The sequence below is a fragment of the Vombatus ursinus genome, unplaced genomic scaffold, assembly GCF_900497805.2.
Source record: "Vombatus ursinus unplaced genomic scaffold, bare-nosed wombat genome assembly UNPS02014799.1, whole genome shotgun sequence".
Taxonomy (NCBI): Eukaryota; Metazoa; Chordata; class Mammalia; order Diprotodontia; family Vombatidae; genus Vombatus; species Vombatus ursinus.
In genome coordinates this window covers 37,082,974-37,099,914 of record NW_020954577.1, presented here as the reverse complement: position 1 = coordinate 37,099,914, position 16,941 = coordinate 37,082,974, and the positions used below count along the sequence as shown (strand labels likewise).

Genomic DNA, 16,941 nt, shown 5'->3' with positions numbered 1-16,941 from the left:
TCCCCTGCAAATCTGAAGACACATTCAATTGAATTATTGAAGCTAAATCTCCTGCCTTGAACTTTATTTTTTCTTGATGACGGGAAGTCGATAGCGTGTAAACATTTCATTTAACACGGCTCTAAAATCCTCATACAGGCTGTATTCAGCACATAAGAACCCAGCAAAGACGATGAGATCATTTGTGGGACAAAACCACCCAGGTAATTTAGGAATTTGTTTCCTTCACTTCCAAAAGTGAAACCGGTCAAGTTTTTGAAAGTAAAACTGCCTCTCTCTGCTCTTCTCCCCTTACAAAATCCATTTCAATTTCATTTTGCATTTAATTGTTTAGGTAATGATTGGAAGCCTGCTACCAGAAGTTCCCTGTAGGGGTCACGGAAAATGCCGCTGCTTCCTGGCATCCCAAGTGAAGAGGCTTCCTTTCCTAAGAGCTCTCGGGTCCCTGGAGGGAAGCTCACAGCTCAAGCCAATTTCTAGGTTGGGAGTCCCGGGTGCATTTGTTTGGGAACTATGCCGAGCTCATAAAACTGAGAGGAGATATTATAACCTCTTCCTATCATGGATGGATATAAAACTTAAATAGCTCTGAGCAAAACAAATGGAGACTTAGGACTGGGTTTCCTTCTGGAATTGTTAGAGGTACTGACTCTTAAATTGCTCATGTTAACCCAAAACAGGCCCACCAGGGACTATTGTATATAATTTTGGAATGTATTATGTGAAAGGTGTCCAAGGAGATGACCTTTACTCCCTAAAAAAGAAACTGAATTTAACCATTAAATTTGCAAAAAAGGGAATCTCACACACCTAGTAAGGTGCTAGGCTCATAGTCAGCACTTAAATGATAACTGATTGATAACAGGTTGGTTCATTATAACATTCCCCTCCCCTCTCCCCAAGATTTGTACATACAAAAGCTGTATGCATTTTATATATACCTGTCATGTAGCGTAGTTAGGTTGTGCAGTAGGTAGAGCACTGGGCTTAGAAATAGGAAGACTCATGTTCATGAGCTCAAATCTAGCTTCAGACTTTTTTACTAGCTGCGTGACCCTGGGCAAGTCGCTTTACCCTGCTTGCCTCAGTTTCCTCATCTGTAAAATGAGCTGGAGAAGGAGACAGCAAACTACTCCAGTATCTTTGCCAAGGAAACCCCAAATGGGGCCACAAAGAGTCAGACACGACTGAAAAATGACTGAACAATAACAAACAATAACAAATCCGTTAAATGTTGTTTATTTCCAGCAGAAAGGAGGCTCCAGTAGGGTATCTTCAGTAACTACGAGTATGGTGCCTGGCATGCTGTTGTTTGGTTGTTCAGTCCTGTCTGACTCTTTGTGACTCTGTGGATCATAACACGCCATTGCTGTCCCTGAGGTTTTCTTGGCAAAGACACTGGAGAGGTTTACAATTTCCTTCTCCAGTGGATTAAGGCAAACAGAAGTTAAGTGACTTGCCCAGGGTCACATAGCTAGTAAGTGGCTAAGGCTGGATTTGAACTCAGGTCTTATTAACTCCAGACCCACGCTCTATACACTGAGTCATCTAGCTGCCTACTATGTGCCTAGTACATAGTAGGTATTTAATACATACTTGGTGAATTAAACCAAAGTCAGCCTTTTTAAGCTTGAGTTCCTCAAAGGCATGGGAATAGGAGAATGAAGGCTTGGCAGATGAGGGAGTCTAATGGCAGTGGGATGTTCTGATGGATTCTCTAGGAATTCCTCAGCTTCTTTAATGTTGTGCACAGTCGGAGTTGTTTATTTGATTTCAAACAGAAGAAATGCTCAACACAGAGCGGTATGTCACGCTATCTCCAAGGCCGGCGACTAGTGTCTATAAAATGGTTCAAATAGCAATTGTAAGTTATGACAGAATCTGAGATACCAGAAAAAGCATAAACAAACACCTTTTCTTGATCCTAACGGTGGAATCCTGTATTGTGTTCTCCATTTCATTTACATATTCTCCTTTTGTTCAGACTTTGGTGTTCTAAAGGGGAGAAGAGACCTCAAAAATAAGAAGACAAATGGAAGATATGCATATTAACATGAGGAACAGTGCAGGCATTTTAATAGTAAAACGGAATTCCAATATTTAAATATATGCTTATCAACTCCCTTTCTGAATATGAGGAAACATCCGTCTCTAATATTAGATATTAAAATTTGTGCCATTTAGGAAGGAAATGTCAGAAAACAAGTGACATTCAAATTTTGAGAAATGAATAACTTAGGCCTATAAATTCAATGATTTAACTGTAGTGCTTTCAACAATTCTTGTGAACACCAATAATGATAATAATAGCTCACATTCTTATGGGACTTTAAGATTCCTAAAGCAACCCTTTGAGATAGGAAATAGGAGTATTATTTATCCCTATTTTCAAGGCGGGGAACTGAAGGTCAGAGAAGTTGTGACAGGCCCCGCAGTCACCCAGCTAGCAAGGACTTAGACCCCACCCTTCTATTATCCATTGCACAAAAGCGTCTCCCTGAGGAACCCAGAACCTGGGATCACTAATGGCAGGAAACGGGGACTTTCCAATGGGCCAGGCAGCACAAAGGATGTTAAGGTAGCAGCATTTGGTCCATGTTTTCCACACTACAACACCCACATATTTCCTCGGTAGGACTGAGCTCTCCTCCGCTAGCGGCCTGTCTAAAATTAGCCTGAAGGTCAAAGCTGGACAGAAACACTCTGGCTGCTGCTGAGTAAGCCCACAGGGATGCTCAACTGAGCTCATTTTTTCCTCTAGAATAAAAAAATCGAGGGAAAGCAGCTGCCATGGGAACTTGAGGAGCAGACCCAAGCCCAGAAGGGCTCCATGCACTGAGGGACGGGCTCGACTTTCACTGGGACGTGATTCTGGGAGTCAAGGCTTTTGACTGCGGCGTAAAAGATGGGTGTGCCGGATGATGCTTGTGCAAAAGAAATTCTCGGCTCGTCTGTAAAATGCCGTGAAAGCTCTGCGATTCCAAGGATGCTTCACCCCATATCTGAATCAGGCCGGCTTTGCCATGCCTGCCCTGCCCCGACACACTGACAGAAAGCAACACTGCCGTGTCACCCCAAGTGCGCGCATCCGCCACAGTGTTTATTGAGTGCTCTCATAATACAAGTGTACATCAACTGTTCCACAGTCAAAAGTGGCAGGTCCCTAAGAAATTTACAAGCACTTTAAGTAAATCAAAATACATATTATTTTGTTCAACCCAACAGCCTTTTGTGTGGGAGACAGAAGGCTAGTGATAAACAGAGTCTCAGTAATGCACAGTGATTCTTGAATTTAAGCCTTTATACAAAACTTGTTCCCAGTAGCATGCACCCGCCATTAAAGACTTCAGTACAAAAAAATTAACCCTAAACACTACATTGAAGTAGAAACGAGATATAATTCTGAATTTGTTTTGTTTTCCCAAAGACCACATAAAAGGAAAAAAAAAAACCACACATGAATACAAAGCTTTGTGACAAAGCTCTATACTATTACCGATCCAACATTCTTTGCACTGAAATAAAACAAACAAAAAAACAAACCAAAACCAAAAAAATTCCCGTCTACTTGGAGGGGAAATATCTTTCAAGTTAACAGAACTGAAAAAAAGGGGGGGGGGAATAAAATAAAAATAATAAAAAGAAAGAAAGGACAACATATTGTCACAAAATGGTTCAAAATGTCATAAAAATAAGACCACAAAGGAGGGAAGGGCTATTGATGCACTTGGTGAATGTGCTTGTGGAGAGGTCGGTCCAGAAGCCGCGGCGGGAGGTTCCTATGTCGCATATCTCTTGGTCCACTGCCTGGCCATTCTGTCGTGTTCTGCTCTGTTGGTCATGTACTGAGTGGCGATACTTCCCACCAGGGGGTCAGCTGGAAGGAAAACAGAGTCATGAAGTCGTTACGGGCACATTCTTCTACCTATTACAGCCAAGCAAGGTGGCAGGAAATGAAGCGCAATTTAAGGAGCGATGGGACCAGGACAGCTGGGGTCCGTGTTGCCAGAAGAAATGGAGTTTTACGCATGCTTGATGGTGTGGAAATGACAAATGAAATGAAAGGCAGCCTGTGCTTTGGAAACAGACCTATCAATGATTACCTAGACTCACAAGGTCAAATGCCCTCCTTTTTAGCAGATATTTTAATGAAGAAATTGGGGGGAAGGAGAGAGGAATTGGTAGGGTAGATCAGTGGTTGAGGGGTGGCGTTTTGGGGATAAAAAAAATCACTGATGGAGGGAATCTGGGAATTACAGTAATTCTACAGAGGCCTCTCAAAGCCAAGCCAGCAGAGTTATGTTGATTTGGGGGAGCCTTGTAAACACTTCTCCAAATGTTCTGATAATGTCCTTAGGGCAGCTTCTCCTTATAATCCAAATAGCCAGGGGGGTGAGATTAGAATATCACCTAGAGAAGGAACCTCAGGAATCCTCTCATTCCACCCCTTCCAAGATGAGGAAATTGGAGCTCATAGGTGGGTGTTGTGACTTGCCCAGGGTCACCCAGTTAGCAAGAAGCAGAGCTGAGATTTGAACCCAGGTCCTCTGACTTCCAAATTCAACTCCCTCCAATGGTCCTGCCATGGTGTCATTATACACTTACTGCTATACTCAGGGCATGAAATTAATTCTGCCCTAAAATGTGGGGGAGGAAGTGAAATACAAGGAAATGTATTTCTTTGATGAGGAGGACATTATTACTGAAATCTAGCAGGTGAAGTAAGAGGTGAGCGCCAGCTGCTAGGAAAGGTAACCCTTTGCAGTGATGCAATTAATAACCCCCAGATTAAAGTATGTCTCACATATCTGATGTAAATTCCCTTTTTGCTTTTGTCTTTGTATTCTCAGTGCACAGAAGAATAAACATAGTAGGTACTCAAGACACTTTTTTTTTTAAGGCAATCAGGGTTAAGTGACTTGCCAGGGTCACATAGTAAGTGTCTGAGACTAGATTTGAACTCAGGTCCTCCTGACTCCAGGGCCAGTGCTGTTTCCACTGTGCCACCTAGCTCCCCCTTCAAGACACTATTAATAATGGCCATTTTATTTTATTTATATAGTAATTATATAGCATTTTAGTATTAAATACTATCAAATAGTATTTATATAGCATTACATGGTTTGCAAAATGCTTTGAAGAGATTTTTCTCATTTGATCCTCATAACAACTCTGTGAGGTAGGTGCTATTATTATTATTTTATAGATGAGGAAACTGAAGCTGAGAGAGAATAATCCAGGGTCACACAGCTAGTAAATGTCAGAAGCAAGATTTGAACCCATGACCTCCTGACTGCAGGTCTAGTACTCTATTACATTGAGTTACTCTGAGAGGTAAGAGAAGTGACATTACTTTGCCCAGAACTAGTGAGTGCCTTCCTGGCAAAGTCTGGAAAGATTTTAAGGCAGACATTTTCATCCTTAGAGCTGTGTGATGGCCAAACACCACTGAGCTCGTTTGCAAAGGCCAGCTGTCTCCTGTGCAGACCTAACCGGGTTCTGGCCCAAGCAGAAAAGACTCAGGGAGATTCTGCAGGAGACATGAGTGTTGCTCTGCTGGGTGCCCCGGAGGCTGAACCAGGATGCAGGGGGGTGGATGATAGGGAAAACCCACTTCCTACCATTTTGAGCTGTCCCAGTGTGGAAGGGGGTCCCTGGAGGTGTTGGGCTCACCTCTACTGGGGGTTGTTTAGGCAAACGCTGGACGAGCACTCAGTGGGAATAGTGTCAAGGGAATTCTTGCTCGAGTACAGGTGGGACTACCGTGATGCCCTTCAGCTCTGAGACGTGGGGATTCTGTAAGTCTGGACTGCCTTCCCACTCAGGCTTTGCCCTGAAGGCAAGTTGTGGGCTCTCACCGCCTAGCAGCGTGCCCCTCCACAAGGTGGTTGGCTGCTTTTCTTCATTGCCCAGTCTCTTTGGGTGACCCTTCTCTCCTGCCCCCGATGCCCTCTCTCCTCTCCTCCCCTTGGTCCCCACTCAGGAGAAGCCAGGAACATCTAGTGCTGACATACAATACCTGAGACGTGGCCTGGGCCCACTAGAATACACCCTTTCGATTTGGACTTAGTCCCTAGGATGACTTCACCAAGTCTGCAAAGCCTCCACACCCTCCGTGCACAGCTCCTCTGGGCCGTGGCAGCAGGCCACACCAGACACACCCTCTCCACTGCCTCCTAGTCCAGGATCCCACTGGAACTGATCAGACGAGTCATGGAAAGATCTGAATCAGGGGCCTCCACCCAGAGGAAGCCATGTGCTGTCACAGGGCCACAATCCTGAGCTGGGAGGGGTCTCAGAGACCATCCTGTCCAGCTCCCTCACAGTACAGATTGCACAGTCTAACTTCCAAAGCCTGGTATCACAGCTGAGTACCTCCCATGAATGGTCAGCTAATGCAGAGACAACCAGAATCGGTACTTTGGATTACCAATGATCCCTAAGAACAAACACATGGAAAATCCCCCTTTACCTCGGGCTTCAGAGGCTGACTGGTCTAATCAATACCCCAGAGAATCCCTCCACAGATCCATAAATGTCACCCAGACTCTGCTCAAAGACCTCCATGCAAGGGGTGAATCCATCACGTCCTGAGAAGGTCACGAAGGACGCGTCCACCCCACCGCCAGATGCGCTAGTTGTCAGCAAGACTTTTTTTATGTCAGTCCCCCCGTGTGTGTGTATGTATATGTATGTGTGACACACACACACATATATACACAGAGACATATGTGTATGTGTGTATGTATGGTAGAAAAGGAGTATATATATCATGTATCTACATAAGGGAACATATAAATTATATATATGAATATATAAGTAATTTATATAGAAAAATGAATGTGTATATATGTATATCCATTTACACACACACCTCACTTTTGAACATTCATACATCTGGGATACATTCCCTGCCCTCCCCCCCCACGTCCTCCTCCACGCCTCCCCCCACCCCACGACGTCCCCCTCCGCGTCCCCCTCTATTCCACAGGTAATATCTAGCTTCCATCCAAGCACCGCTCCGTTGCCCTCTCCTATAGAAGAAGTGCCCTGATTCCCCTCGGCATGAGCACTCTGCTCCTGCAATGACTCAGACTGGCTCTCATGCTCAGACCCTATGACCCTATGACTCCTGCACTCGTGGTTCCTTCTCAGAAGGTAAGCAAGCTCCATGAGAGCAGGGAATACTTCATGTTCATCGCTGTGTCCTCAGACCCTAACAGGGTGCCTGGCACACACGAGATATTTCTTTGATGTTGTTACCTGTTGAACTGAACTGAATTATTAAGGACATGTATCTGGAAAAGGAGGCAGCAGTCAAATAGTGAGACTGATTGACAGCAGATGGAGAAGTCCAGCCGCATGTTGGACCCCTCCCCTCCCCCCCAGAACCCAAAGAACAGAAGGATTCCCTCCAGAGCGCTCAGTTGCCTCCCGAGGGTATATATTAGGAGACACAGGCAAGAATCTTAGAGGATGAGATAGTGCGGGAGGATGGCAATCATAGGTGGGGAGTCGTGCCAATGAAATCACAGATCTATCAAGAAGCCAAAGTGAGTAATGAAACATCTATGATCACTAGACGTAAACTGCTGCTTCATTCAGACACTTCAGAGCCAACAGAATCTGACAGCTGAGAAACTCTCTGTATAAAATAATTCTCATCAAAAAAACCCCACGGTACAAAATCATGCGACGACCCAGGCTGAAAAGACATTTGGTTAAATCAGTCCACGGCCCAGTGTGCTCATTTCATAGTCTCGGTGAACAGTCTTCTATTTGCCCAAGAAGAAATCTTCCTGGGATCTCAGTCAGTCCAGAGTTTTTCTTGAATTCTTGGATCTGTGTGTGAGGCCCAGTGTTAGGCACTGGGGATACCAAACTGAACGTGAGCTAGCTTCTATTTTTGAGGAGCTAACATTCAACTGGGGGAAACAATGTGTAGCATACTTACTGGTAAATATTTTACAAGCATATAATCAGTGAATTTGATATAAAATGTTAATAAGAAAATGGTTTTTAGTCCATATATCCAGCAAAGTGCCTTGCTTATAATACTTACTAACAAAAGGTTTGATTTTCCATCTGCAATACAAAGCTCAAAACAATGGTTCAGTCTTGCTAGGAGGAGGAAAACTCAAAAAGTTCTCAAGTGGGAAATAGCAGTTAGCGAAGCTTTGAATCGCCAAACCAGCATTTTCCAAGTTTTTGGCAAGTTTTGTGACATGATTGAATTTTAGATTGATTTTTATTCAGAGTAACTGACAAACAGATCTTTCGTGGTCTCAGCAGTGGTACGGGTAGACACTGATAAAAATGTTTCTGTGCCTCTGAAGAGGAAAGATGGCAACCTCCTGGGGAAAAAGCAGACAAACAGCAGGCGCTAAAGAGAAGCCAAGGAGGATGCAAGTGGGAGAAAGGCCATGGGGTTTAGTAGCTAGGAGGTGACTGGAAATATGTGGGAGGGTAATTTGAATAGACTGGTGTGTGGTGAAAGCCACATTACAAAGGGTGAAGGGAAGGGGATATGTTGTGAGGAAGGGAGGAAAGAGATGGAGTGGTTACTGGATGGGGTAGGAGGGTCAAAGGGAGAAGTGGTATTTCAGGGCTGGGGAGCCTCAATCCTGTCTGTCGGCACATCTGAAGACATCACTGGTGAGGAAGAGACTAAAGATTTATGTATCAGTGAAGGGGGGGAGAATGGAAGGGATGGAAAGAGGGAGACAGGAAAAGAGGAAGAAGGGGAGAGAGGGAGAGAGATACTGGAGGAGGCAGAAGGAAGGGTGCAGAGCATTGGCTCTAGTGAGGAGCAGGGATGCCTCTTGTGAGGTCAGAGGAAAGGAGCAGAAAGGAAGAAACTTTGAAAAACAGAGGGGAGGCAGTCCTTGGGGAACGGAGAGAAGATGGCAGAAGAAACAGAGAAAGGGAAGCTTGTAGAAGGAGAACCAGGAGAATGCACTGTCACTGAAGTCATGTGCTCCTAACAGCCCTGGGAGGTAGGTGCTGTTATCACCCCCAGCTCACAGATAAGGAAACTGGGGGTAAGGTGCAGGATTTGAACTCAGGTCTTGCTGACTCCAAGCCCAGGGCTCTAGAAGCAATACAAATCAATTTCCCTCAGGAAGAGGACAGGGGATGAAGTGGTAAAGAAGACTGTGGGCCTTGCATTGAAGTCACTGAGGTTGGAAGACAGAACCTAGAATGGGGAGAGGGTGGTTTCAACCACTGCTTGAAAGGAGATACTGTTAAGGGATGGTGGTAGATGAATGGCCTGAAAGTGGGAGTCAGGAGCCAGGAAGATGTCCATTCCTCCCAGGCCTGTGAGTTGGTGAGGGCATCCAATGGAGAGGTTTGAAACGGCCGTGTTGTCTTTAGGGAAGAGCCAAGTTTCATTGAAAGCAAAGTTGTTGAAGGAATGGTGGTTAAAAAGGTAGAGGATGTAGAGGGGTTTGTTGAGAAATGGGCCCAGAAGAATGGGCTAGGTCAATCAACAGACATTTATTAAGCACCTACTATGTGTCAGGCATTGTGCTAAGTTCTAGATTCATTGCAGGTCTTAACTCTGGGTGGGAATAAAAAACCTATCTCCAACTTCACTAACCTCTAACTGAAATGTAGCAACTCCTTCGATTATGAACAAAGGCAACATGCCACTGTTTTAAGGAGTGGTCCACCGGCTTCACCAGATGGCCATAGTGGTATCTGACAAGGGGGAATAATTTTCTTTTCAAAATGGCAAATTTTAGGGAAGGAGAACAAACAAGTAAATCCACTGAGCTCAGAAAAGGCCTGAAAGAACAGAGCTGGTCAGTGTGGCCCACCTGCCCACACCAGCCTTCTAAGGGGCTTCCATTGTTTTCATCTTATACGCCACCCACATGTCAGGTAGGAAGAAGGAAAAGCAGTGGGGTCCTAGACCCAGACTTGGAAACCAGAGGCCATCTGGCCCTGTCCCATCATTCTCCAAATGAGAATCTAGTAAGGAGGCCATGTTGCTCTAGCTAGTTCTTAGAGCTTTCTTATTTCTAATGTAAATCAGCTCCCTTGCTTTTAATCAGCTGTTTCTAATCCTTGGCTTGCTCTTCTTTCTCCTTTTTTTATATCCTCTGAGGGTATGGACAGCTGTATCACAATCCCCAGATTGTTTTGTTTTGTTTTGTTTTTAAGTATTGAATCTCCGGATCTCACCCAGTGTGGAAACACAGCGGCCACTCCCAGGACAGGAGTTTGGACTGGCTGTTTCCAACCTGGGCCAGTTTACTCCTTGTTAGGTAGCCTCATGGTCCCCCACTCCCAGGGGTTCACCGTATTGGTGTGGGGCTTTGTGAGGACACCCAATGGGCTTTAGCTCGACTATAGCTCAGAACACATGAGCTCAAGCAAACCAGCAACCTCTGCCTCCCAGGCAGCAGAGATGCTCTACTATGCCTAGACCCAGATTTCTTCATATCACTGTTGTTTGGCCCTTACGCCAAAGACGGAAATTTAGAGCCTAGATTAGAAGGTGAGTGGGAGTCAGTTTACACAGTGTGTCATCACCCCCTAGCACATCTAGAGCCTTGCCTAGAGTAGCAGCTCAGGGTATGTTTGCAGAATTCAACTCAATTACGTGGATCCCAATGTGACAATGACACCCATACCTTACTGTTCTTAGCTTCTTGAGCCACCCTGGTCCATGTAGGGGTTTGACCTTGCAATGGTGAGGGGCTGCCCTGACCCTAAGAGGGGATGACAGCTACAGCAACTAGACAGGTCTCATACCAGGACATCTCTGAAAATATCTCTGAAGCTTGTGATAAAATGTGGATCCCTCTGGAGTACTCTGAATGAAAATCGGGTTTATTAGGGCCAGAAACTCAGGGTTTCTGTATTTGTATAGGAACTGAGGGACAGGAGACTGATTAATTTTTTTTTCTAGATCTGTGATTTCATCATTAAGGAATTCCCTTCAGGAAAGCACCTCTTGGCAATTTTATAGACTTCAAGAATTGTTTGGCACACTCAGAGGTTAGGTGACCCGGGGGGAGTCACGTAGCCATTCTATGTCAGAGACAGAGTCTGAACCCAGATCGCCCTAGCTTTGAGGCCAATTTTCATTCTCTACATCATACTGACTCTCATGCGACTTCTAATCATAGGACCAATAACCTATGAAGACCATGGCGTAGCAACCACAAAGCCAAATAATGTAGTATGTTGGTTGGAAAGGCGAACTGAGATTCAAGCCTGAAGCAAAACTTAGAGTGAAATGAGATATTTCACAAAGTTCTAAAACAAAGATCAGCCTAAAAGTAACTCAACTCATTTGTGGGAATGCTCATGAAAACGACCTAACAGACTAAAACCTAATGGATGCACTTAATAATACAGTAAAGGGTCTTTTAACTCCATCCCATAAGCCTGCACAGAAATGCTGTATACACAAAATTCTAATCAATGGGAATTCTGAAATACAAAGCATTCAATTAGAACAGATTTCTCTGAAGAATGAGCCCAGATGGTGCAGTCCTGCTGAGAAGATGCTGCTGGATTGTGATCCCAGACTTTGCTAAGCAACAATCCCAGATGAGCTGCCAAAAATCTCCTCAGTGATCAGTAAAATTTTAAAATACCATAGGTTAGAGAAATGGATTACCTTCCCCAGACCACCTGACCTGGAGATTTTAAATCCAAGCCTTAGGAGACAGACACCTGCAGCCAGCAGCCCCCCAGTGGCCAGTGCTCAGTGTTAAGGAGCCTTCATTCTCATGCCCCGGGAGCCTGTGTCCATCAGGTGCCCTAGTTTGTGCCAGGAAGATAATCTTTATAGCAAATTCTGGGCTTGCCAACTGAGGAAAATATATTCTCGACAATGAATTTTTTTTCTTGAAGCTCCTCTGCTCTTAGAAAGGGAGCAGTATCCGAACTCCTTAGAGCTGAGGTTTGCTTCTTAAGAAACAATGATTGCTCACATTTCTGTAGGGCTCTAAGTCAGGCAACAGGCATTTAGAGAGCACTTTATGTTTACAAAGCACTTTGCTCACTATCCGCTTGTATGCATAAGGATGGAAGGAGGGAGTGAGAGGGCTGGAGTGTATACTAGCAGTGATGCCCCACCTTTGCCTTGCTGTTTGCATACATCTGTGATGTCTGTTTGGGAATTTGGGCACAGGCCCAAAGACGTGACTGAGCCTAGAATCAGGGCGGGAAAATGGTCCTCCAAAGTTCACTGAATCTCTTTATTTGGGGTTGGGGTAGCCTGGTGACCTCAGTGTGGTCCAGGCAGATTCGGGGTGTTCCCTTGAGTGGGTTTTGATTCTGTCTCAGGGTTGGGCCTGTCCCTTTGTTCCTTCCCCTAGTTAGATGGTTGGTTCCAGTAAGCAGGATGTGACTGAATGTTTGAGTCGAAGCCAATACCAGCTATGGTCCAAACTGTCCACGGGACATCTGGGCATGGCTTTATATGCTGTGAGTAGCTCACTGACTCATGTTTTCTACTTTTCCTAAGGTGAGAATGAGGAGGAGGGTAGCAATGACAACAAGAGCCAACATTTATACTACGCCTTAAGGGTTGCAAAGCACTCTACGATACTTCACTGGAGTCTCCTAACAACCCTGTGAAGTAGATGATATTATTATTCTCAAGGAAACTGAGGCTGGGAGAGGTTGTGTCATGCCCAAAGGCACACAACTAGTGTCTGAGGCTAGATTTGAACTCGGATCTACCTGTTTCCTGCACTGTTCTATGTAGCTAACTCCAAAAAAATCACATGACCGTAGACCTAGAAGGTGGGAGGGGCCTTAGAGGTAATTTAGCCTAATCCCTTATTCAAACTGGAGCCTGGAGAGATTAAGAGACTCAGAGTCAGAATCTGAACCCAGGCTCAGACTCCAAGGTCAGCACATCAAATCTGGAGCTCTTTTCAGGGTACTACCCTATAAGAATGAGCTTTGTGATTCCTGGGGCCAGGCACGGCTGCAGGGACCCATGGATCTTTCTACCCCTCTGGGCCTAAGAACATCAGATCTAGGTCATCCATTCACTCTGCTTAAGGTCAGAATTTTATGGTTAATGTTGAAATTTGGGGGTGAGAGGCAAGTCCCTGTGCCATCCTTCGATCTAAGGCAAAGTACCTCCTGATGCCACCAAAGAGACTGGGCACCCAAAGCACAAGGCAAGTGAACCAGTCAATCAGAAACTGACTTATCCAGTGCACATGAAACTTCCTCCCTAGGTCCAAGGTCATCGAATGCGTCAGGTAGTCTTGGGTTTTCATTCCCACTGTTCTCCTTGTTTATGTCTGAATGTCACTTGATGCTGTAAGGACAAGGGAGTGATTGCAACGTCCTGACTGAGGAGCACTCACTGCATCTTTCTTGGTTTCTGGTGGCCCACATCTCCATGCCATGCTATGGAACATGTGCCCCCCTCCCCCCTCCCTCTCCTTCCAACTCTAGATCACTGAATAGCAATTGAACTGACACCACCATTATTTCTGGAAAGGACATGCCAGTCATTGGCCCTACCCCTGCCCCCCCACTTCCCAGTCCAAAATATTCCTCCCTACCATCCGGAAGTGTTGTCTTCCCAGCAGGGACTGTCTTGCTTGCTGGTATTTGTATCTTCAACACTTAACACAATGCCTGCAGGGTATGTGCTAAGTGTTTAGGAAAATGATAAAGGCGGTTTTATTTACTTATTCATCCTTTAGAGTTTAAACTTGTAACACCATGATGGCTAAGTCATTTTTTGAACCTATGCACACGTACAAATGTGGAGCAGTTGCCCATCATCAGAGCTTTTCAAGCAGGGGACAGGTGCCTACTTGTTGGGTATGTTGTATGGGGGAACCTTTCACAGGTATGAGTAGAACACTGGGGTCCTTAACCTGAGCTCTAAAAACTGGTTTCTTTTAAGTATTTTGATAAACTGTATTTCAACATATTTGATTTCCTTTGTAATCTTATGATTTTTTTTTGTCTTTAAAAACATGATTTTGAGAAGGGGTCCACAGATTTCAGCAGACCTACTGCCAAGGGAGTCCAAGACATGAGGTCATGAAGAGTTGGACACAACTGAAAAACAACTGAACAACCACAACAACAACAAAGTTGTTATTTGACACCCCTGTTCTATCTGGTCAGTGCCCTTCCCACAACGTGCAGCTCAGAAGTGAGCAAGAGAGGCCTGGCCAGGGCAGAGGGCAATGGGATGGTTATCACTCATTCTCCTAGTTCCAAATATTGTCTTCCCCAGCGCAGCCTAAGATTGCACAGACTCTCTTAGTTGCCATATCACACTGTCAACGAGGTTTGAGCTTGTAGTCCACTAAGCTCCTCAGATCTTTTCTAGAGGAACTGCTGTCTAGCCCTTAGAGAAGCCCACTAGGATATGAGTTATAAGAAGCTGTCAGCAAACACATCCCAACAAACATCATACGTCATTTCATCTGGATACAGTCATTATGCTATTGTTATTAAAAAAAGGTCCATGACGAGAGAAGGGCCAGATGAAATATACTGGAAGCAGACACAGGGCCCGACGACAGCGTGCTGGCACAGCATTAACAGGGACATTGAAAGACAAAGGAAAGCTGGTATCAGGTGCTGGTGGATACTTAGGCTGGCTACCATGGTGGTGGTTCTTCACCTTCAGCATCACCAGCACCACCGCCACCACCATCACCACCATCACCGCCACCACCATCACCACCACCACCGCCACCACCACCACCATCATCACCACCACCACCATCGCCACCACCACCACCACCACCACCACCACCACCATCACCACCACCACCACCACCACCGTCACCATTTATAAAGTGCTTTAAGGTTTGTAAAGTGTTCTACAAATATTATCTCATTTTGTCCTCACAAACAACACTGGGACATAGGTGCTCTTATTAATCCCATTTTACAGCTGAGGAAAATGAAGGAGACAGTGTTCAGGTGACTTTTCCAGGGCCACACGGCCAGTAAACGTTTGCGGTTATATTTGAACTTAGGTCGTCCTACTCCAGATTGTTGTTATTATTTGTCCTTCATTCTTGAAGATGACCATGACATCAGGGAGGTGATGCCGTGATATTCAAGCCTAACTTTTTCCTCTAGAACCATCTGGGTCCAGTGGCAAGATAGAGATCAGAAAGCTCTTGGTTTTTTGTAGTCAGAGTATAAAAGCAGGTGAGTCCTGGGGGGATCTCCATGACCTGGGTGGTTTGGCAACTTTCCTTGAGGTAGGAGTGTCTCTGAGTTTCTTGTTGTTCAGTCATCAACTGGCAAAGAAGCAGCGCTTTTTAAGACTAAAAGTAGTCTATCAATCAATTAATCGAACACATTTATTAAGCTCCTATTTTCTATGACTATAAATCAAAGGAAAAGTGCCAACTTGCACTGGGAGAAGGAGTTTCCTCAGCTGGGAGTTCCCTGAAACCTCTGTTCCCCATCCTTATTCCTATGCTAAGTTCTAGGGAAACAAAGTAAAGGGTGAAAACAGCTCCCCCCCTCCCCTGCCCGGGAGCTTACATTCTAATGAGGAACACAGAGATTGGCATGATGTGTATAACACAAATGCAAAGTAGCTTTGCTTAGTAGCATACAGGTTAGAAGGGGGCACAGGAGTAAACAGGACATTTCAGTTGTGATCTTGTTAAATTTAATATAAACTTTAAACAACTTTATCTCCTTACTAGATTGAGGATTCCATTAGCAAAGGCAAAGGAGCATCGTGTATGCGGGCCAGCAGGTTATGGGAAGACGACGTCGAGATGTGGCTTTCATTGGTTGTTCATTTTTTGTTTCTTTTTGGTCTCCCCAGCTGCTGGCGCCACGTCAGTGACCCGAGCAGTTAGGGGGCAATCAGGTTCAGTCCTGGTCAAGGCCTGCTAATACCTCGCTTGGTTTCTAAGGTGACCCAACTACATTTTCCAACAACACCTGGGCATTTGTTCTGACCCTTGCTGTAGGAGAGGCCTTATCATGAAGAGCTTTAAAAAAGAAAAATTCTTAAGATGGAAAGTAATACAGCATGGGATAAGACCAAATTATATTTCAAAAGAGGCTTGTATGAAATGTTACCCTCACACCTAAAAACGTTAAAAAATCTTTCCATAGCCGTAAATATCATACTTTACTTTATAAAGCCTTTTCTGAGACTATTAAAAGATTCTCTCTTTTGGGAGTACACACTTTCCCTGTTGAAAGTGTAAATTAGTTTAATTTTTTCTCCCTCTTTTTTTTTCATTGACATATTACAAACGTACTTATAAACAATGCTGGGTCACCTATAATATTTTATTTAAATTCTGTAAACACTTATGAGGGCCTATTATAAGTCAAGTGGGCAAACATTTACTGATCACCTGCTACATGAGAGGCACCTGCTTAGCACCGGGGCTACAAAGAAAGGCAAAAGCATGGTCCTTGCTCCAAAGGCGCTCACAGTCCGGCAAGGGAGAAAACGTGCAAACGACTGTGTATGAACAAGCTGGACACAGGATACAGTGGGATTCTCTTTTGGATGTGTCCAATTTAAAATGTCCACAGGATACCCACTCTGCGATGTCTCATTGGCAGTTAGGGATGTGAGGTCCAGAAAGAGGTTAGGGCTGAATAAACAGATCTGAGAAACAACTCTATTGAGATAAGTGAACCTATGGGTACCGATGATATCATCACCTGAAATAGAGAAGAGAGGAGGGCATCAGGGGCCACGCAGGACGAGTGGGCAGGACCTAGATGAAGAACCAGCAAAGGAGACCCTGAGAAGGAAGGAGCAGTCAGAGGGGGAGGATGAGAACAAAGCATGAGCAGTGACATGGAAGGCTGGAGAGGAGAGAGCATCAAGGAGTAGAAAGTGATGGCCAATTCAGAGGCTACAGAGAGGTCAAGAAGAATGAGGACTGAGAAAAAGTCGTTAGATTTGATTCAACCTTTAAGAGACCAGTGGCAGCTTTG

The 16,941-nt window shown here is 44.8% G+C and overlaps 1 protein-coding gene across 1 annotated transcript in view; it reads right to left on the bottom strand.

Moving 5' to 3' along the window:
- Positions 1-3,079: 3,079 nt before the first annotated feature.
- LOC114050286 (ubiquitin-conjugating enzyme E2 E2) overlaps positions 3,080-16,941 on the bottom strand; it is a 415,703-nt gene continuing 401,841 nt past the window's right edge. Inside the window, exon 6 of the mRNA XM_027871898.1 lies at positions 3,080-3,877. Coding sequence (XP_027727699.1) covers positions 3,780-3,877 — 98 coding nt within the window. The 3' untranslated portion in view covers positions 3,080-3,779. The remainder of the gene's footprint in view (positions 3,878-16,941) is intronic.